The sequence below is a fragment of the Monomorium pharaonis genome, chromosome 2 (genome assembly GCF_013373865.1).
Source record: "Monomorium pharaonis isolate MP-MQ-018 chromosome 2, ASM1337386v2, whole genome shotgun sequence".
Taxonomy (NCBI): Eukaryota; Metazoa; Arthropoda; class Insecta; order Hymenoptera; family Formicidae; genus Monomorium; species Monomorium pharaonis.
The window spans coordinates 13,222,365-13,236,546 of NC_050468.1; the positions used below are offsets into that span (position 1 = coordinate 13,222,365).

The following is a 14,182-nucleotide window of genomic DNA, read 5'->3' on the forward strand; positions in this document are numbered from 1 at the left end:
GGATAGGTTAAACGATCTCATTCTCTTTTTCTGAATACAGATTTGTTAACTTTAAAAGTAATGAAGTTCCTAGGAAATCGCATACCGTGCGTGCAGCAAGACGACGCGCGCGTCTTTCTTTTTAACGCTGTAAATACCTGTTGAGAACAGCGCGACGGAATACATTTCATAGTATCTATTCGGACGAAATAACATAATTGTAATCGAACTTCGGGTAAGTTTGTTTAATTTCAGTTATATTAAAAAAGCGATTGAGTAAAGTCTTGCAGCTGCACTCTTTCACACGCAAAATACAGAGTCTCAATTTCCTTGCATCGAGATTCCTTATACCATTATTAATAAAATTATACTTTCAACCATTTCCTGTCTGAAGGGATGGGAACGACGAAAGCTGACGAACCACTTAAAACCACATGTTTCGACTAATATATCATAGGAATCCGCGGACTATACGTCGTAGCAACGTAACATCCGTCACGAATGCTGAATAATTTACATGCGACAATAATTCACTCATTACATCAATTGTCCTTTATTGCGCTTTTTTCGCGAGTTATACATAGTATCTACGTACTGTCTGTCACGAATGTTAAATATTTTATACGCAGCAATAATCCGTTCATTGCACCGATTTCCTCTTCATGCTCCTTATTTTTTTTTTCGAATTTATGAGCGGTTTTATTACAGAATATACGAACTTGACTATATGAACGAAGATTATAGTACATACACGGATAATCAGTAATGTTGACAATCCCGAAGGAATCTATTTGCAATCGCTCAGTGAATACAAAAGCGATTGGAATGTTCTTCGTCATTTTGTGCATCGTCTTTGCAGTGTCGCTCGATACTGCGTCCTCTCGTCAAATTGACGAAAGGATTTTACAATTTATTGTAAATGTAACGCCCACTTTATTTGCGCCGTCAAGAATATCTTTACATACATGCATCAATTATGGCAAGATTTTTTAATTAATATTTGTATATTACGTTTATTAATTTATTAAGTACGTTTAATAAGTATAATTTATGTTTGAAAATTCTTCAAAAGTATAATGTGATCAAAAAATAAATAAAATTAATTATAAATTATCAAAAATAAATTACCACTTTAAGAAAAACTTTCAGAAAAAAAGATATTTTTTAAATTTTAATTTATAATATCATATAAACTATCATATTATAATACAATTAATTTTATTATATAATATTTTAAAATATATTATTATATCTGTATAAAAAAGTTGTAACGTTCTTATTTTTATTTTATTTAAAAAAGCACATAAAAATATCAATAAATTTTTAATTAATTTTTTCTTGTCAGATGATACAATTATATTATCAAGGAAAATATCTAACTATCATTTGATGCATAGCATTCATAAAGTCGCAGATCTAGAAGAGAGAATTTATGACAATTTTGAACATCGAAATTTGTACATGTTGGATCTAGACTGCGATTCGGCCATCGAAATTTTACGACAGGTATCAAACATTTATCTAGTAAGTTATAAACACAAATACAAGTATAAACGCATCCGAAAATGTATGCAATAAAAATAAGAGAAAACTTTATTTATTAAAAAATTGTTTAAACATAAATATGAGGTTAATACAATTAACCAAGTATATTATTACAAAGAAACCCAAAGAAAAATCAGAAAAAAATTATTAAAAATTCATTCGTAAAATTATTTGTGTAAAAATGAATATTATCAAGTTTTTTTTTAATTTGACTTTAAGAGAGTTCCTCTGCTCGGGCCTGGCACGACAAGTGGCACAGGGGTTCAAGTAAAGAAAAATATTAAAATAATCATTTTGTTGCCTTCTTTTTTTGCTGTATATGGTCTAAAATTAATAATGGTGAATATAAGAAAAAATTAGGCTATAAAATACTACCTTTATTACTAAAATAATTTTTTTTTATTAAGAATAAACATTTTCATTATTATACCACCGTTAGATAACTAAATACAACAATTTGAAATTTATGTTATATCACTAGCACACATTTACCACACTTACGTGCTGTATTACTTTGATTATTATAAACTTTTTTTATCAATTATTTCTCTCAAACGAGCAAGTGCATTGTTCCAAAAATTTAACAGTACTTTTCTGGACAGCTAAAATGTATTGTTGTAAAGTTTTACTGACATCTGTTCATTACTTCTATATTTAATACGACAATAAATACAGAAAAATCCTGAAAATTCATCGATTCTCATAAGAGCCCTTGTTAATAACATATTTAATATTTAAATAACTGGATAGTTTAGCTTTCTGAAATTTTGACAGTCAATTTAATATCACTAATTTGAACTTCTCTACAAAGTTTCATGAAAATCTATTCAGTTTGATTTAGCAGTGGAATTCCCTTAAGTCTGTTTTATATACGATTTAGAATTTGTATAAAATATATAGTTACATAAACCAGAAAAATAAATTTAAAAAATAAAACGGTCTTTCTTAATTAAATATAGTATCTTAAAGTGTTATTTTTTAAGATTGTTTATTCTTTAAGTTTTTCTTAATAATATTTAGCTAATTTATTTCAGATATTATATTTTGGGGCAATTAATTTTTTATTTAATAATGCATATATTTTTATATATACTTAGTGTATATTTTTTTTGTCTCAAAAATATTTAAGTAATTTTTTTCTTCTTTTAAAAAAAGTTTGTAGAAATCTTACTGTCTTTTGTAAATTTACCATATACATTCGTAATGTACTAGAACATTTGTACAATGTTAAATAATTATGTTTTCCTTAATATATGTACGAGAAATAAAAATTAAATAAAAATGAAATGTTTTATATATATTATATATTTGCATTAATAAATATCTTATATTTTTTATTCCATTCTATAATTTTATTTAAAGTAGACAATGTACAGTCATCTATTAAAAGATTGCTATACTTTTTTTGCAATGAGTTTCAAAACCCGGGCCTTGCTTAAGAAGCAGTTGAACGTATAATTAGTTAAATACATGAATAGAAATCAATTGTTTGATGAATAAACTGTGTTTTGAAACCCATAAAAGACATAATGCAATTTTTTAGTATAGTACGTAACTACACCACATCAGCAGCGCATTTTATTGTTTATATTAACATAATTAATTAATTATTTGATATTATGCAAAAGGCGCATTCAAAAGGACTGTTCGTCGCTCCAATGAAGTGGCTGCTTCTTCAGGATCGAAGAGTAGTGACCAGTAATGTCACTGTAAATTCCACGTATGATAACTCGGTCTTTGAAGATCTAGCTGTCTATCCTGACAGCGACGTAGTCCTCGCTCAAAGATTTGATGGTGATTTTTTTCATTTGATGTCCGTATATCGACCGAGTCCACAACGAACTGTAATATGGGAAAATCGCGGCAATTGGACGGTCGAAAATGGTTTACAAATGAGTACTTTCGATGTGGCTTCAGCACGAAGAAGAAATCTTCAGCAGACGGTTCTTAAATCCTGTATTGTGGTATTTTGACATATATTTATCCTTTGTAAAAAAGATGCATTTATCCTATCGATGATATTTTATTTACAAGAATATATTGGATGTCTGACAATATTAATATTTACAAGGGTGTTATTTTGCGATTTTTGCGAATAGTTAACAAGTTATTAATTTTCACAGATAGTTGAATTTGTCCTACCAAATGCAAATGCACGGCGAGAAAAGACCGCAGTGAAATGCGTTTTCGTGTTCTTCGTGTTTTAACTCTCCCTGTGCCTAGCAGTAGCAAGTATGGTAGAGGTTTTCTACTCATTGTCAGTTTAGTCCGTTCTACCTCTATATAAGTATTGTGTCAATAATTGTCAGACACTCTGTGACACTATCTATTTAAATAGCCAAACCTGTTGAGAACACAAATCGAAAATTTATGACACATATTATATGTTGGTAAAAATTAGACAGCAATCGAACACGTTTTAGTTAACATTAACAGAAAAACAGCAAAAAGAACGAACAATCACTGTCTTATGATTTATTAAAAGAAATGTAGCAAAAATGCATTAACTTTGTAGTATTATAATTCTATAAATATTGATCACATAGTTAAAAAAAATTTTTTTAATGAATAGCGTAATTAAATATTTATAAGAATATTTTTACTATAAAATTTTTGTATAAAATTTTTTTAAATTTTGTTTACGAGATATATTGAAAAAAGCAAAAAGCTTTTTTTTCTAAGGACTTTACTCCTCTAAACCGTTTTTGGGTTACTATTAAAATTTTCTAAATTTATTATATTTATCCCTTACATTTATATTAAGTTTCATTAAAATTTAAAATCCTTGTTTAAAATTCTTATCTTAAATTCTTGTATTAAAATCCTTGTTAGAAATTCAAAATTCTTTGCAGTAATATATTTTTTACCAAATTTTTTACACTCTGATTGTGAAAGAAAATTCTTTCTCAATTTTAATAAACATGTTTATTAAAGTTTGAATTTAAGTTTATTAATTTTAGATATAGATTAAAAATAAATAAAGGAAAGAATGGGATTACGAATCCACATTTTGTTTTATTTAAATAACTCAGTAAACACTTATGTATATACAGCATAATTTTTATCGGTATAAGTTTGTTACTCACAGAGTTTTACCAATCATGTTATAAGCAGAAATTCTTTAGATATACGTAACAAATATAATAGATTAACAATTTACCGAAAAAGGAAAAAGATGTCAGTTATAAAACCTGTAACAAAATATAAAACACTACCAACAAATATTCTAAAAATTATTTTATTAAAAAAAAAGCAATTAACGAATTTATTAAAAATTAAATTTGGCGGATCTTACACATACAGTATCATAAAAGTATCAGTATCTTGTACATAATATAATATTCAAAAGAATCAAGAAAATATGTACAAAATCTTGAGCTTGTATGTAGTATACCTTTTTACAATAATCATGTTATGTAGGTCGTAATACATAATCGCGTTACTTATTATTGTAGAAACCACTATTTATTATTACTATATTGAGAAACCAATTTAACTCATGATTGTTTTATTAATATATTAATAGTAAAAAAATTACAATACTAATACAAATATATATATAACTATAAATTGATTTTTTGAAACGTAAATACAAACTATAGAAATGTCTTGTATCAAATAGTATCTAATATATATGTATATATATATATATATATATATATATATATATATATGTATATTAGATAGTATTTCTTACATAATGGTCATGTTATAACGTCTAATAGTAAATTCGGTCGCCTTACACTGACACTAAACTCGTATTACACTAAACCGTACAAGTGTAACATTAAATACAAAATAAAGGAACAGAGGATGTCGATCAAATGCATTTCACCACAAAAATTTGCACTCAGTGTATATACACTAGTGCAGGCGACCGCATTCGCTATAAACAGTATGTTTAAAAAGTAATTCGGACAGTTATGTCTAAAACAAAATTGGCCTATAACATGGCCATTAGTCATTAGTGTTTGTTGTTATGAAAGCTACTTTTCAGTATTTCAAATAACCAAAAGTTCTATAGTTCTCAATTTTAATCATACTATACATCTTTTTATTCTTGCAGATGACAAATCCTGACACGATTAATCATTTAACTGATTATAAATATAATACTATAGATCCTATTACAAAAGCTAATTATCTCTGGCTACATCATTTAGTTAGTCGGATGAATGCAACGTAAGTCTTGCCTCCTGGTAATAAAATGTGCTGATATTATTAAAGTATTTATAAAATAAATTTGATGGAAATAAAATTAAGTTTATCAATTATCTTCGATAAAAAATGCAAATCTAACAATTATAAATGCAAGTTATAAATAAGGATTAAAGAATAAAGCTCAAACATTATAAAATCATTTATTAATTAAGTACTTAAGCGAATAATTTGGTGTCAAATCAAATAATTTTTTATGTAAAGTAACAAGGTATAAATCTTGAAAATTAATGCATTACATTTTTATACATGTTTATTTATCTTACATATAGGGTAAATATCTATGTTGCAAACGATTGGGGTGCGTACGACAATAATGGGTCCTGGAATGGAATGATTGGAATGCTACAGCGACGCGAGATCGACATTGGCGGCACCCATGTGTGGTTACTAGCGCATCGTATCCATATAGTGGAACACATTCAATTGTATACACGTACTGGGTAAAATTGTAATCTAAAACTAATCAATTAAACCCAATCAATCAAATCTTTGATTATTATTACATCACAGACAATTGTATTATTACATATAAATAAAGAGATCATTTCTCTCTTTCCCTCCCTCCCTCTCTTTCTCTCTTTTTTCGTATAGTTTTTTGCTATTGTATTTATTTTTTTTCTTTTTTTATGTGATTAGTCTTTCTACTATTAATAGAATACTAAATTATTATCAGTATGAACTACATTATTTATTTTTAATAAATATATGCAATTTTCTTCGAATGTACGCAAAAGTGAAAGTCGACAAGGGTTTAGAAAACGTATGAGAAGTCGTATTGCTAACGATAACATTATTAGCAATATTACTTAATATTTCCTCTATTGTATATCTGTTTACTTATTTTTAATATTATTTTCTAATTATTGTTTACGTCATATTATTATTGTGTCAGAGATCTGCTAATTATTAATGTTATTATAATGTATAATATTTTTCACAGTTTATGTTTCGTGTTTCGACAACCCTTATTATCGACCATAAAAAATATCTTCATCCTGCCCTTTCAACGACACGTCTGGATAGCAATAGCCATATTTCTTATTCTCGTTTTTTGCTTATTATATATATCTGTGAAATGGGAACATCATCGGGGTACTTCAGCTCACTGGAAGCAATTAAATGTTGACAATCCAACTGTTACTGATAATTTTTTCATCCTTTTAGGTGCAGTTACGCAACAAGGTACAATCTAATATAAAAATAGTTTTCAAATTCTCTTATAAATAAAAAATAAACTCGTTTAAAATAAAGTAGAAGCTCTCCAGGAATTGGAAATAATGCGTTTTACAAGTGATAAATTACTGTTGGTTTTACTTTTTTAATTTTTTAAAAACGATTTGATAATGACGTTACATAATGATAATGCTAATGTCAGGTTTAGAATAGTCACTTTTATCAAATAAAGCATATTAACGTTATTTTTACTCGTTGTATAATGAGTTAACTAACAAATTATTTTTTCAATGAGTAACTCGTGATGAGTTATTTAAAAGTGATGGTTTCAATTTTGGTGTTACCATTTCCATTATAAAAAATAACGTTAAATAGTTAAAGTAAACATTTAAATATATTAATTTGTTGCGCGTACCAAGACCGTGGGTTACTTTTTGTTGTCTTGTTATAATTATCTTTATTACCAAAAATAATTCACATATATTGATTATATTCTATCAATTAAAACATATACAAATATACAAATAATATATATGTAAATAATAATTTGTTTTATATTATTATTATTAATATAAATATTATTATTAATCCAATTAAGTATATATGTTCTTAAAACTTATTTATGCATGTTCAGTACGCATGTACAAAATATTTATGTGTACAAAGTAATGATAAAAGTAATAATTATATTCGTTACTGTTAGCTCAAAAATGTAATTGCGTTATTATTACCGTTCATATTACTAATAAAAATATAACAACATTATCAATTTCTTATTTAAAAAGTAATTATAATAATGGCATTATAATAATTATAATAAGTAACATGTTACTTCCCAATCTTGAGTAATAATATATGTCCAGAATATAAAAATTTTAAATAGAATCTTTTAGTATTCTTATAAATTCATAGGATATTCTTATGAGCCGTACAGAGTCCCATCTCGAATCGTCACTCTTATGTTATTACTGGCCTCACTCAGCCTCTACGCGGCTTACACGGCAAATATTGTGGCTCTTTTGCAATCTACTACGGACTCCATTAAAACTCTTTCTAATCTCCTGTATAGTCCTTTAAGTCTCGGAGGACAAAATATACAGTACAACAAATTTTATATGAAAGTAAATAAATCAAAGTTAATTATTTGAAAACAAAAAACAACCAAAGGGAAATAATTCGGTTTTTATTAAAATACAGGAAAAATCTTTAAACGATCCCATCAGAATAGCAATCGTGGAAAAAATTGAATCGAAAGGACATAAAACAAACTGGATGAATCTGGAAGAAGGAGTACGTCGCATAAGAAACGAACCTTTCGCGTTTCATGGCGCACGAAGCCCAATATACCAAATTATACAGAACACATATCAGGAAGATGAGAAGTGTGGTCTACAGGATATAGATTACATGAACGTAGTAAATCCGCTCCTTGGAATACAAAAAAACTCGCCTTATTTAGAAATAATAAAAAATGGGTAAGCGTCAACTTGTCGCAAGACAATTACGTTGCGTGTATTAAAAAAACCAGAATAAATTATGGTATATGTATGGTATGAATAAAAATATTTTCAGAGCTTTGAAATTGACAGAATATGGACTAAAGCATCGCGACGAGTATCGTTTGTATACAAGTAAGCCGATGTGCTCGAGCCAGACTAGCTTCATCACTATCGGTTTCACGGAATGCTACTTTGCGATAGTCGCGATGGGCTACGGAGCATTACTTAGCATAATCATGTTTGCACTAGAGTTATTGTGGCACAAAAGGTATTGTTCTTTCGTATATGTGTCATTATTATTTTATATATTATATTTTCTTCTTACAGACAAAATGTGAACATATTAAAAGAGACAGTTCCAACTATGATAGAAGAAAGAGAATTTGGGAAATAAAATACATTGACTAGATTTTATTGCGATAATGTGTATTTATTCAGCAAAATTTAAAAGAATTAAAATTATGTAAAATTTTGCTGGTACGACAAGCAAATTAAATGTATTACTCGATGGATTTTTTTCGTAATTTTAACGAAAAAGAATTGATATAGTCAATATTAATTTAACCTAAATGTAGCATATGGTAATAGTAGAAATTGATAGTAGAAAGTATGTATGTACAAATTATATATATATATTTATTGTAAAAGAAAGACGATACTCTTAAGTTTTCCCAAAGTCTAATGTACCATTTATTTTAACTTCAAAAAAAATTCTTGTCTTGCAATGTATATGATGTAAAGTTTATTAATAAAAAAACTGCACTTATAATTTAATCTAATTCTTAATAAAAATTATACTATTATTACAATATTTTTTTAATGAATATAAAAATTAACCAATATCGTAAATATAATTTTTTATGATACAATAAAAAATGATTAATTTATGTATGTGAATTTATTTGTAATAGAAAACTAGTAATGCATTTAAAACATATATGATTAATTTAAAAAGTTAACAATATTGTTATTATAACAACATTAATTTTAAACTTAATTACGCGTTTATATTTTTAATTTATTCTGGTTTGCATAATAGATTTCATTCTTCATAATTTTATTTCTGTCATAGATTTAAATTATTATATACAATTACTTCCGCACAAACATTTAATTCAAATCCTTAGATAGCACACAATATTTATAAAATTACAAAATATTTATTTTTTATTTATCATAAATATTGTACAAAATATACAATCTATATTTTAATAACATGTTAAATAAAGATTTTATAATTTTTTCTTTAAGTATATGAAAAATATGTAAAATATGTATCAAATATTTATATAATATTTTTAAAAGTTAAATAGTAATTAATATTTGTGAATATTTATTATAAATATTATATGTGTTATTTGAATTTAATAGACTAGTTAGAAAACTATTATTCCAACTGCTGTCATTTAAAAATTGAATATGTAGTGTAATGACATCTGTTGACAAAATATGATACTAATTTACGCGATGAGAAAATGCGACTACGCATAAATATGTGAATTTAAATTCTCAATCTGTATATTGATAAACACGACAAATAGAATAATCACAAAAGGATAATTTTTACATAATTACATCACTTTTTAATAAAATCAATTACATTACCGTATAACGTATGTGTGTATCAGTTTTGTGAAATAAAAGCTGCAAGATTGTTGTAGGCTTCCTAAAACATCGTCTGCTTATTTCTTAAAAAATAAGTATTATATTATATTAATATTATTGAAAACATAATCTGGTTAGACAATTAAAGAAATAAAAATCCATAATTTATACATATATTTATGTCTCTTCTTCTTTTGTATAAAATTTGCTAAACTTGAACTTTTTAAAAGCGAGAATAAAATTAACATGATTTTCTTTTGCATAGTTTGAATAATGGTGAATATATTATTGACAGATGTAACTTTCTAAAATGATTTTGTTTTTTCTTTTTTGTTTTTTTTCTCGGGATAAAACATAAAATTATTGTGAAGTGTAAATCGGTACACTTCACTTATCGACTATAAGAACAAATGACAAAGATGCATGTTTCTTTTATAACAAAATTTTATTTTAAATAAATTGTTCTTATTTAGTAATTTTTTAATTACTTTTATTGTTTAGATGTTCGATTTTGATCTCTTCATTTTATGCACTTTGTTATATAAGACAGAAACATATTATTTAGCAGATTTAGCTTATTAATTTCTTCTATAATAAACTTCACTACGAAATCGAGTTTGAATTTTGCCATCACTATGCCCGTAACTAGTAATACTCTTGGCTAAATTTTAATAATAATGACCATATTTTTTATTAGTTACTGGTAAAACTGTTTTAATATTATATACTATTGTTTTGTTATCAGTTATAATGATATTTATCAGTTGTTAATAATCATTAGTTAATGTTAAAGTTTTTATCAATTGTTTGGAATTTTTTAAGGGTAATCTTATAACTACATTATATATAAAAATCACATAGGTATTTTCATTAAATCCCACATGATCAATCGATAGATAAAACAAAATTTCTATATTTAATTATATGGAACTATATGGATTGGACTAAAAATGTAAATGTTAAAATTAATCGTTTGTATTCTTGATACGCATATGACTGCACAAATAATGCTTCTTTGACTATAATCAATTGTTTCATTCCATTGGGCAAAATATTTTTTGCTACCTGTACACCAAAACTGGTCTTTTTCTCACATGTCAATTCATACTGCACTGATAATATTCTACACAAAATAATTGTACACGATTAGAATATTCTACACAAATGTATTGTACACAAAAAATTGTATGTAGAAAAACTGTGCACAAGAATTATCTTGGAATTAAAAATGGCACACGGATATATTGTGCGTAAAAAAAACTGTCTATTATATTATACAGTTTTTCTACGCACAATATGTCCGTGTGCAATTTTTAATTCAAGGATAATTCTTGTGCACAGTTTTTCCACGTACAATTTTTTGTGTACAATATATTTGTGTAGAATATTCTGATCGTGTACAACTATTTTGTATAGAATATGATCAGTGCCATTTATACTTCAACGCACACCCGTGTGGAAATTCTACCTAGGTTGTAATCAGAGCCAAGTTAGGTTTCCTTATTTTTATTGAGGCCCAAGTTAGGACGCCTACCTTGGTCCAATATCGATTTGTCCCGCTTTTTAATCTAGAGCCTACATTGGTTTTCAAACTTCGGCCAATATAAAAATTTAGCTTTAGCCAAACTAAAATTGTTAGCTTGTGCCAAACTAAAAACTAAAATTTTAATTTAATTAATTAATTTAATTTAATTTAATTTAATTTAATTTAATTTAATTTAATTTAATTTAATTTAATTTAATTTAATTTAATTTAATTTAATTTTATTTTATTTTATTTTAATTGTAATTTAATTTTTTAATTTTAATTTTAATTAATTTTTAATTTAATTTTAATTTTAATTTAATTTAATTTTAATTTTAATTTTAATTTAATTTTTATTTTATTTTAATTTTAATTTTAATTTAATTTTAATTTAATTTTAATTTTAATTTTAATTTTAATTAATTTAATTTTATTTTTAATTTTAATTAATTTAATTTTAATTTTATTTTTTTAATTTTAATTTTAATTTTATTTAATTTTAATTTAATATTTAATTTTTATTTTAATTTTAATTTTAATTTAATTTTATTTAATTTTAATTTTAATTTAATTTTAATTTTATTTATTTATTTTATTTTATTATTTTATTTAATTTTAATTTTTATTTTATTTTATTTTATTTATTTTATTTTATTTTATTTTATTTTATTTTATTTTATTTAATTTTAATTTAATTTAATTTATTTTATTTTATTTTATTTGTTTTTTTATTTAATTTATTTAATTTATTTAATTTAATTTAATTTTAAAAATAATTTTACATTTATTCATAAAATTATTTTTCAAATAATTAAAAACTTGCCGCTGCTAGTTTTGAACCCGGGACCTTAGGATTACAAAACTTGTACTCTATCTACTGAGCCAATTGACTTATTGATATTGGGTACTTGTTATTGTCTATATATACTTATTAATACATTAAAATTAAAATTAGACTTTCGAGAAAAAATTGTAAGAGGCACTTTTATTGCAGATTCTTATTCGGAAAAATCGTACAAACATATTAAACAAAATTCAACTTGGAAAAAGTTGTGTAAACAATGTTAATTAAAAATTAAAAAATTAAAAAATAATTAAATAAAAAATAGCTTTGTGTCAAAAGTTATGAATATTTTGGGCTAAAATTTTCAAGACTTTTAGAGAATAGTAACCGCTACTATTTAAGCCCTATTACAAGAATTTGCCATCACTTGTCCATTAGTTATTAATTATTTATTAACAATTTAAAAAAAAAAATTTTTAGCAGTTTTTAATTTTTTTCTCCTTAAAAAATAAACCAATTGGAACGTTCGACGGTTCATTTAATAGGTATTTTTAATACCTATAAGCTCATATTTTTTGTTTTTTGCTAACAGTAATAAATTTTTTTTATTGCCAAAAAACAAAAATTTTCACCTTCTTTCATTGTTTACACAACGATTCCCAATTTTTTCCGAGTTGAATTTTTGTTTAATATGTTTGTATGATTAAGAATCTGCAATAAAAGTGCCTCTTACAATTTTTTCTCGAAACAGTGGTTTTTAAGTCTAATTTCCTTGTACTATATATGTTATAAACTGACGCAATTATATTATTTATAAAAGAAGTTAAATTTTGCAAAATATATTAAAAATAAATAGCATTAATTTATTTACCTGTTAATTTCATCGTTAAATTTATCTTTTTCCATAACCTTAATAATTTGATGGAAATTGCAATCTATTTAGCACTAATACTTTGAAGCGTTTAAATGGTTAATTAGATGGTCAATTATATTTAAGTTGAGCTTATATATGTAAAATAAATTAAGCCAAAATTGCAGGATATATTATTGCCCAATTTATTATATTTAATAAATAAATAAAAACAACAATTTTAAAATATATGAATTATTTATTATATTTTATGCATTATGTATTATACATATAATCGTATCGTTTAATCAATCGAAATAGATATCAGTATTTGTAATACAGAAATGGTATTTTTTTTTAAATCTTACAAAAACATATTACGAGTCTGATATCGGTTATTTGCAATTAATATTCTATTTAAAACTTTTTTTTTTCTTTACAATCTATTTAAAAGCCAAACATAGAAAACAACAAACTCAATAAAATAATAGATTTTATAAATAATGTATTAGCTAATTACTTCAGTCTATCAGACATGGAAAACGGTACTTTGAAATATTTAAGTCTAATACAATTAATATATTAAAATAATTAAAATATAAGAATTGAGAAAAAAGCTATAATTAGGCAAACCTAAATATAACTGTTTTGGAGCAAACATCTAATTCAAACTAGATCATATACGGGCTGTAACCGGGCAAACTTAACTGTGAGTCTTGGGGAAAAAGTTGTAAATTTAAACCAGGCCCAATTTAGGCAAGCCCAAGTTCAAATATCTTAAATAGACCCTGAATAGGTTTCAGTCTGAAAAGCCTTTATTTTGGATGCCTAAGTAACGCCCGTATGGGGCCAATATTAAATAGGGCATGCCTAGATGAATTTTCACACGGGCAAGTAACAAAAATTGTATGCAATATGTGCGTATCGACTATTGCCCACTCGTGTGGGTGAACTATAGATGAAGCATTATCTAACTTTTTAGGTCCCAAGATAAGTGGGGT

The 14,182-nt window shown here is 25.2% G+C and overlaps 1 protein-coding gene across 1 annotated transcript; it reads left to right on the plus strand.

Annotated features, from left to right (window-relative positions):
• Positions 1–1,227: 1,227 nt before the first annotated feature.
• On the plus strand, positions 1,228–8,911 carry LOC105839082 (glutamate receptor ionotropic, delta-2). Its single transcript, XM_028192372.1, has 9 exons — positions 1,228–1,485; positions 3,153–3,488; positions 5,591–5,706; positions 6,015–6,185; positions 6,686–6,927; positions 7,831–8,039; positions 8,116–8,393; positions 8,491–8,685; positions 8,745–8,911. The coding sequence occupies exons 1-9, from the start codon at positions 1,369–1,371 to the stop codon at positions 8,809–8,811; spliced, it is 1,731 nt and encodes a 576-aa protein (XP_028048173.1). The 5' UTR covers positions 1,228–1,368; the 3' UTR covers positions 8,812–8,911.
• The last annotated feature ends 5,271 nt before the right edge of the window (positions 8,912–14,182 follow it).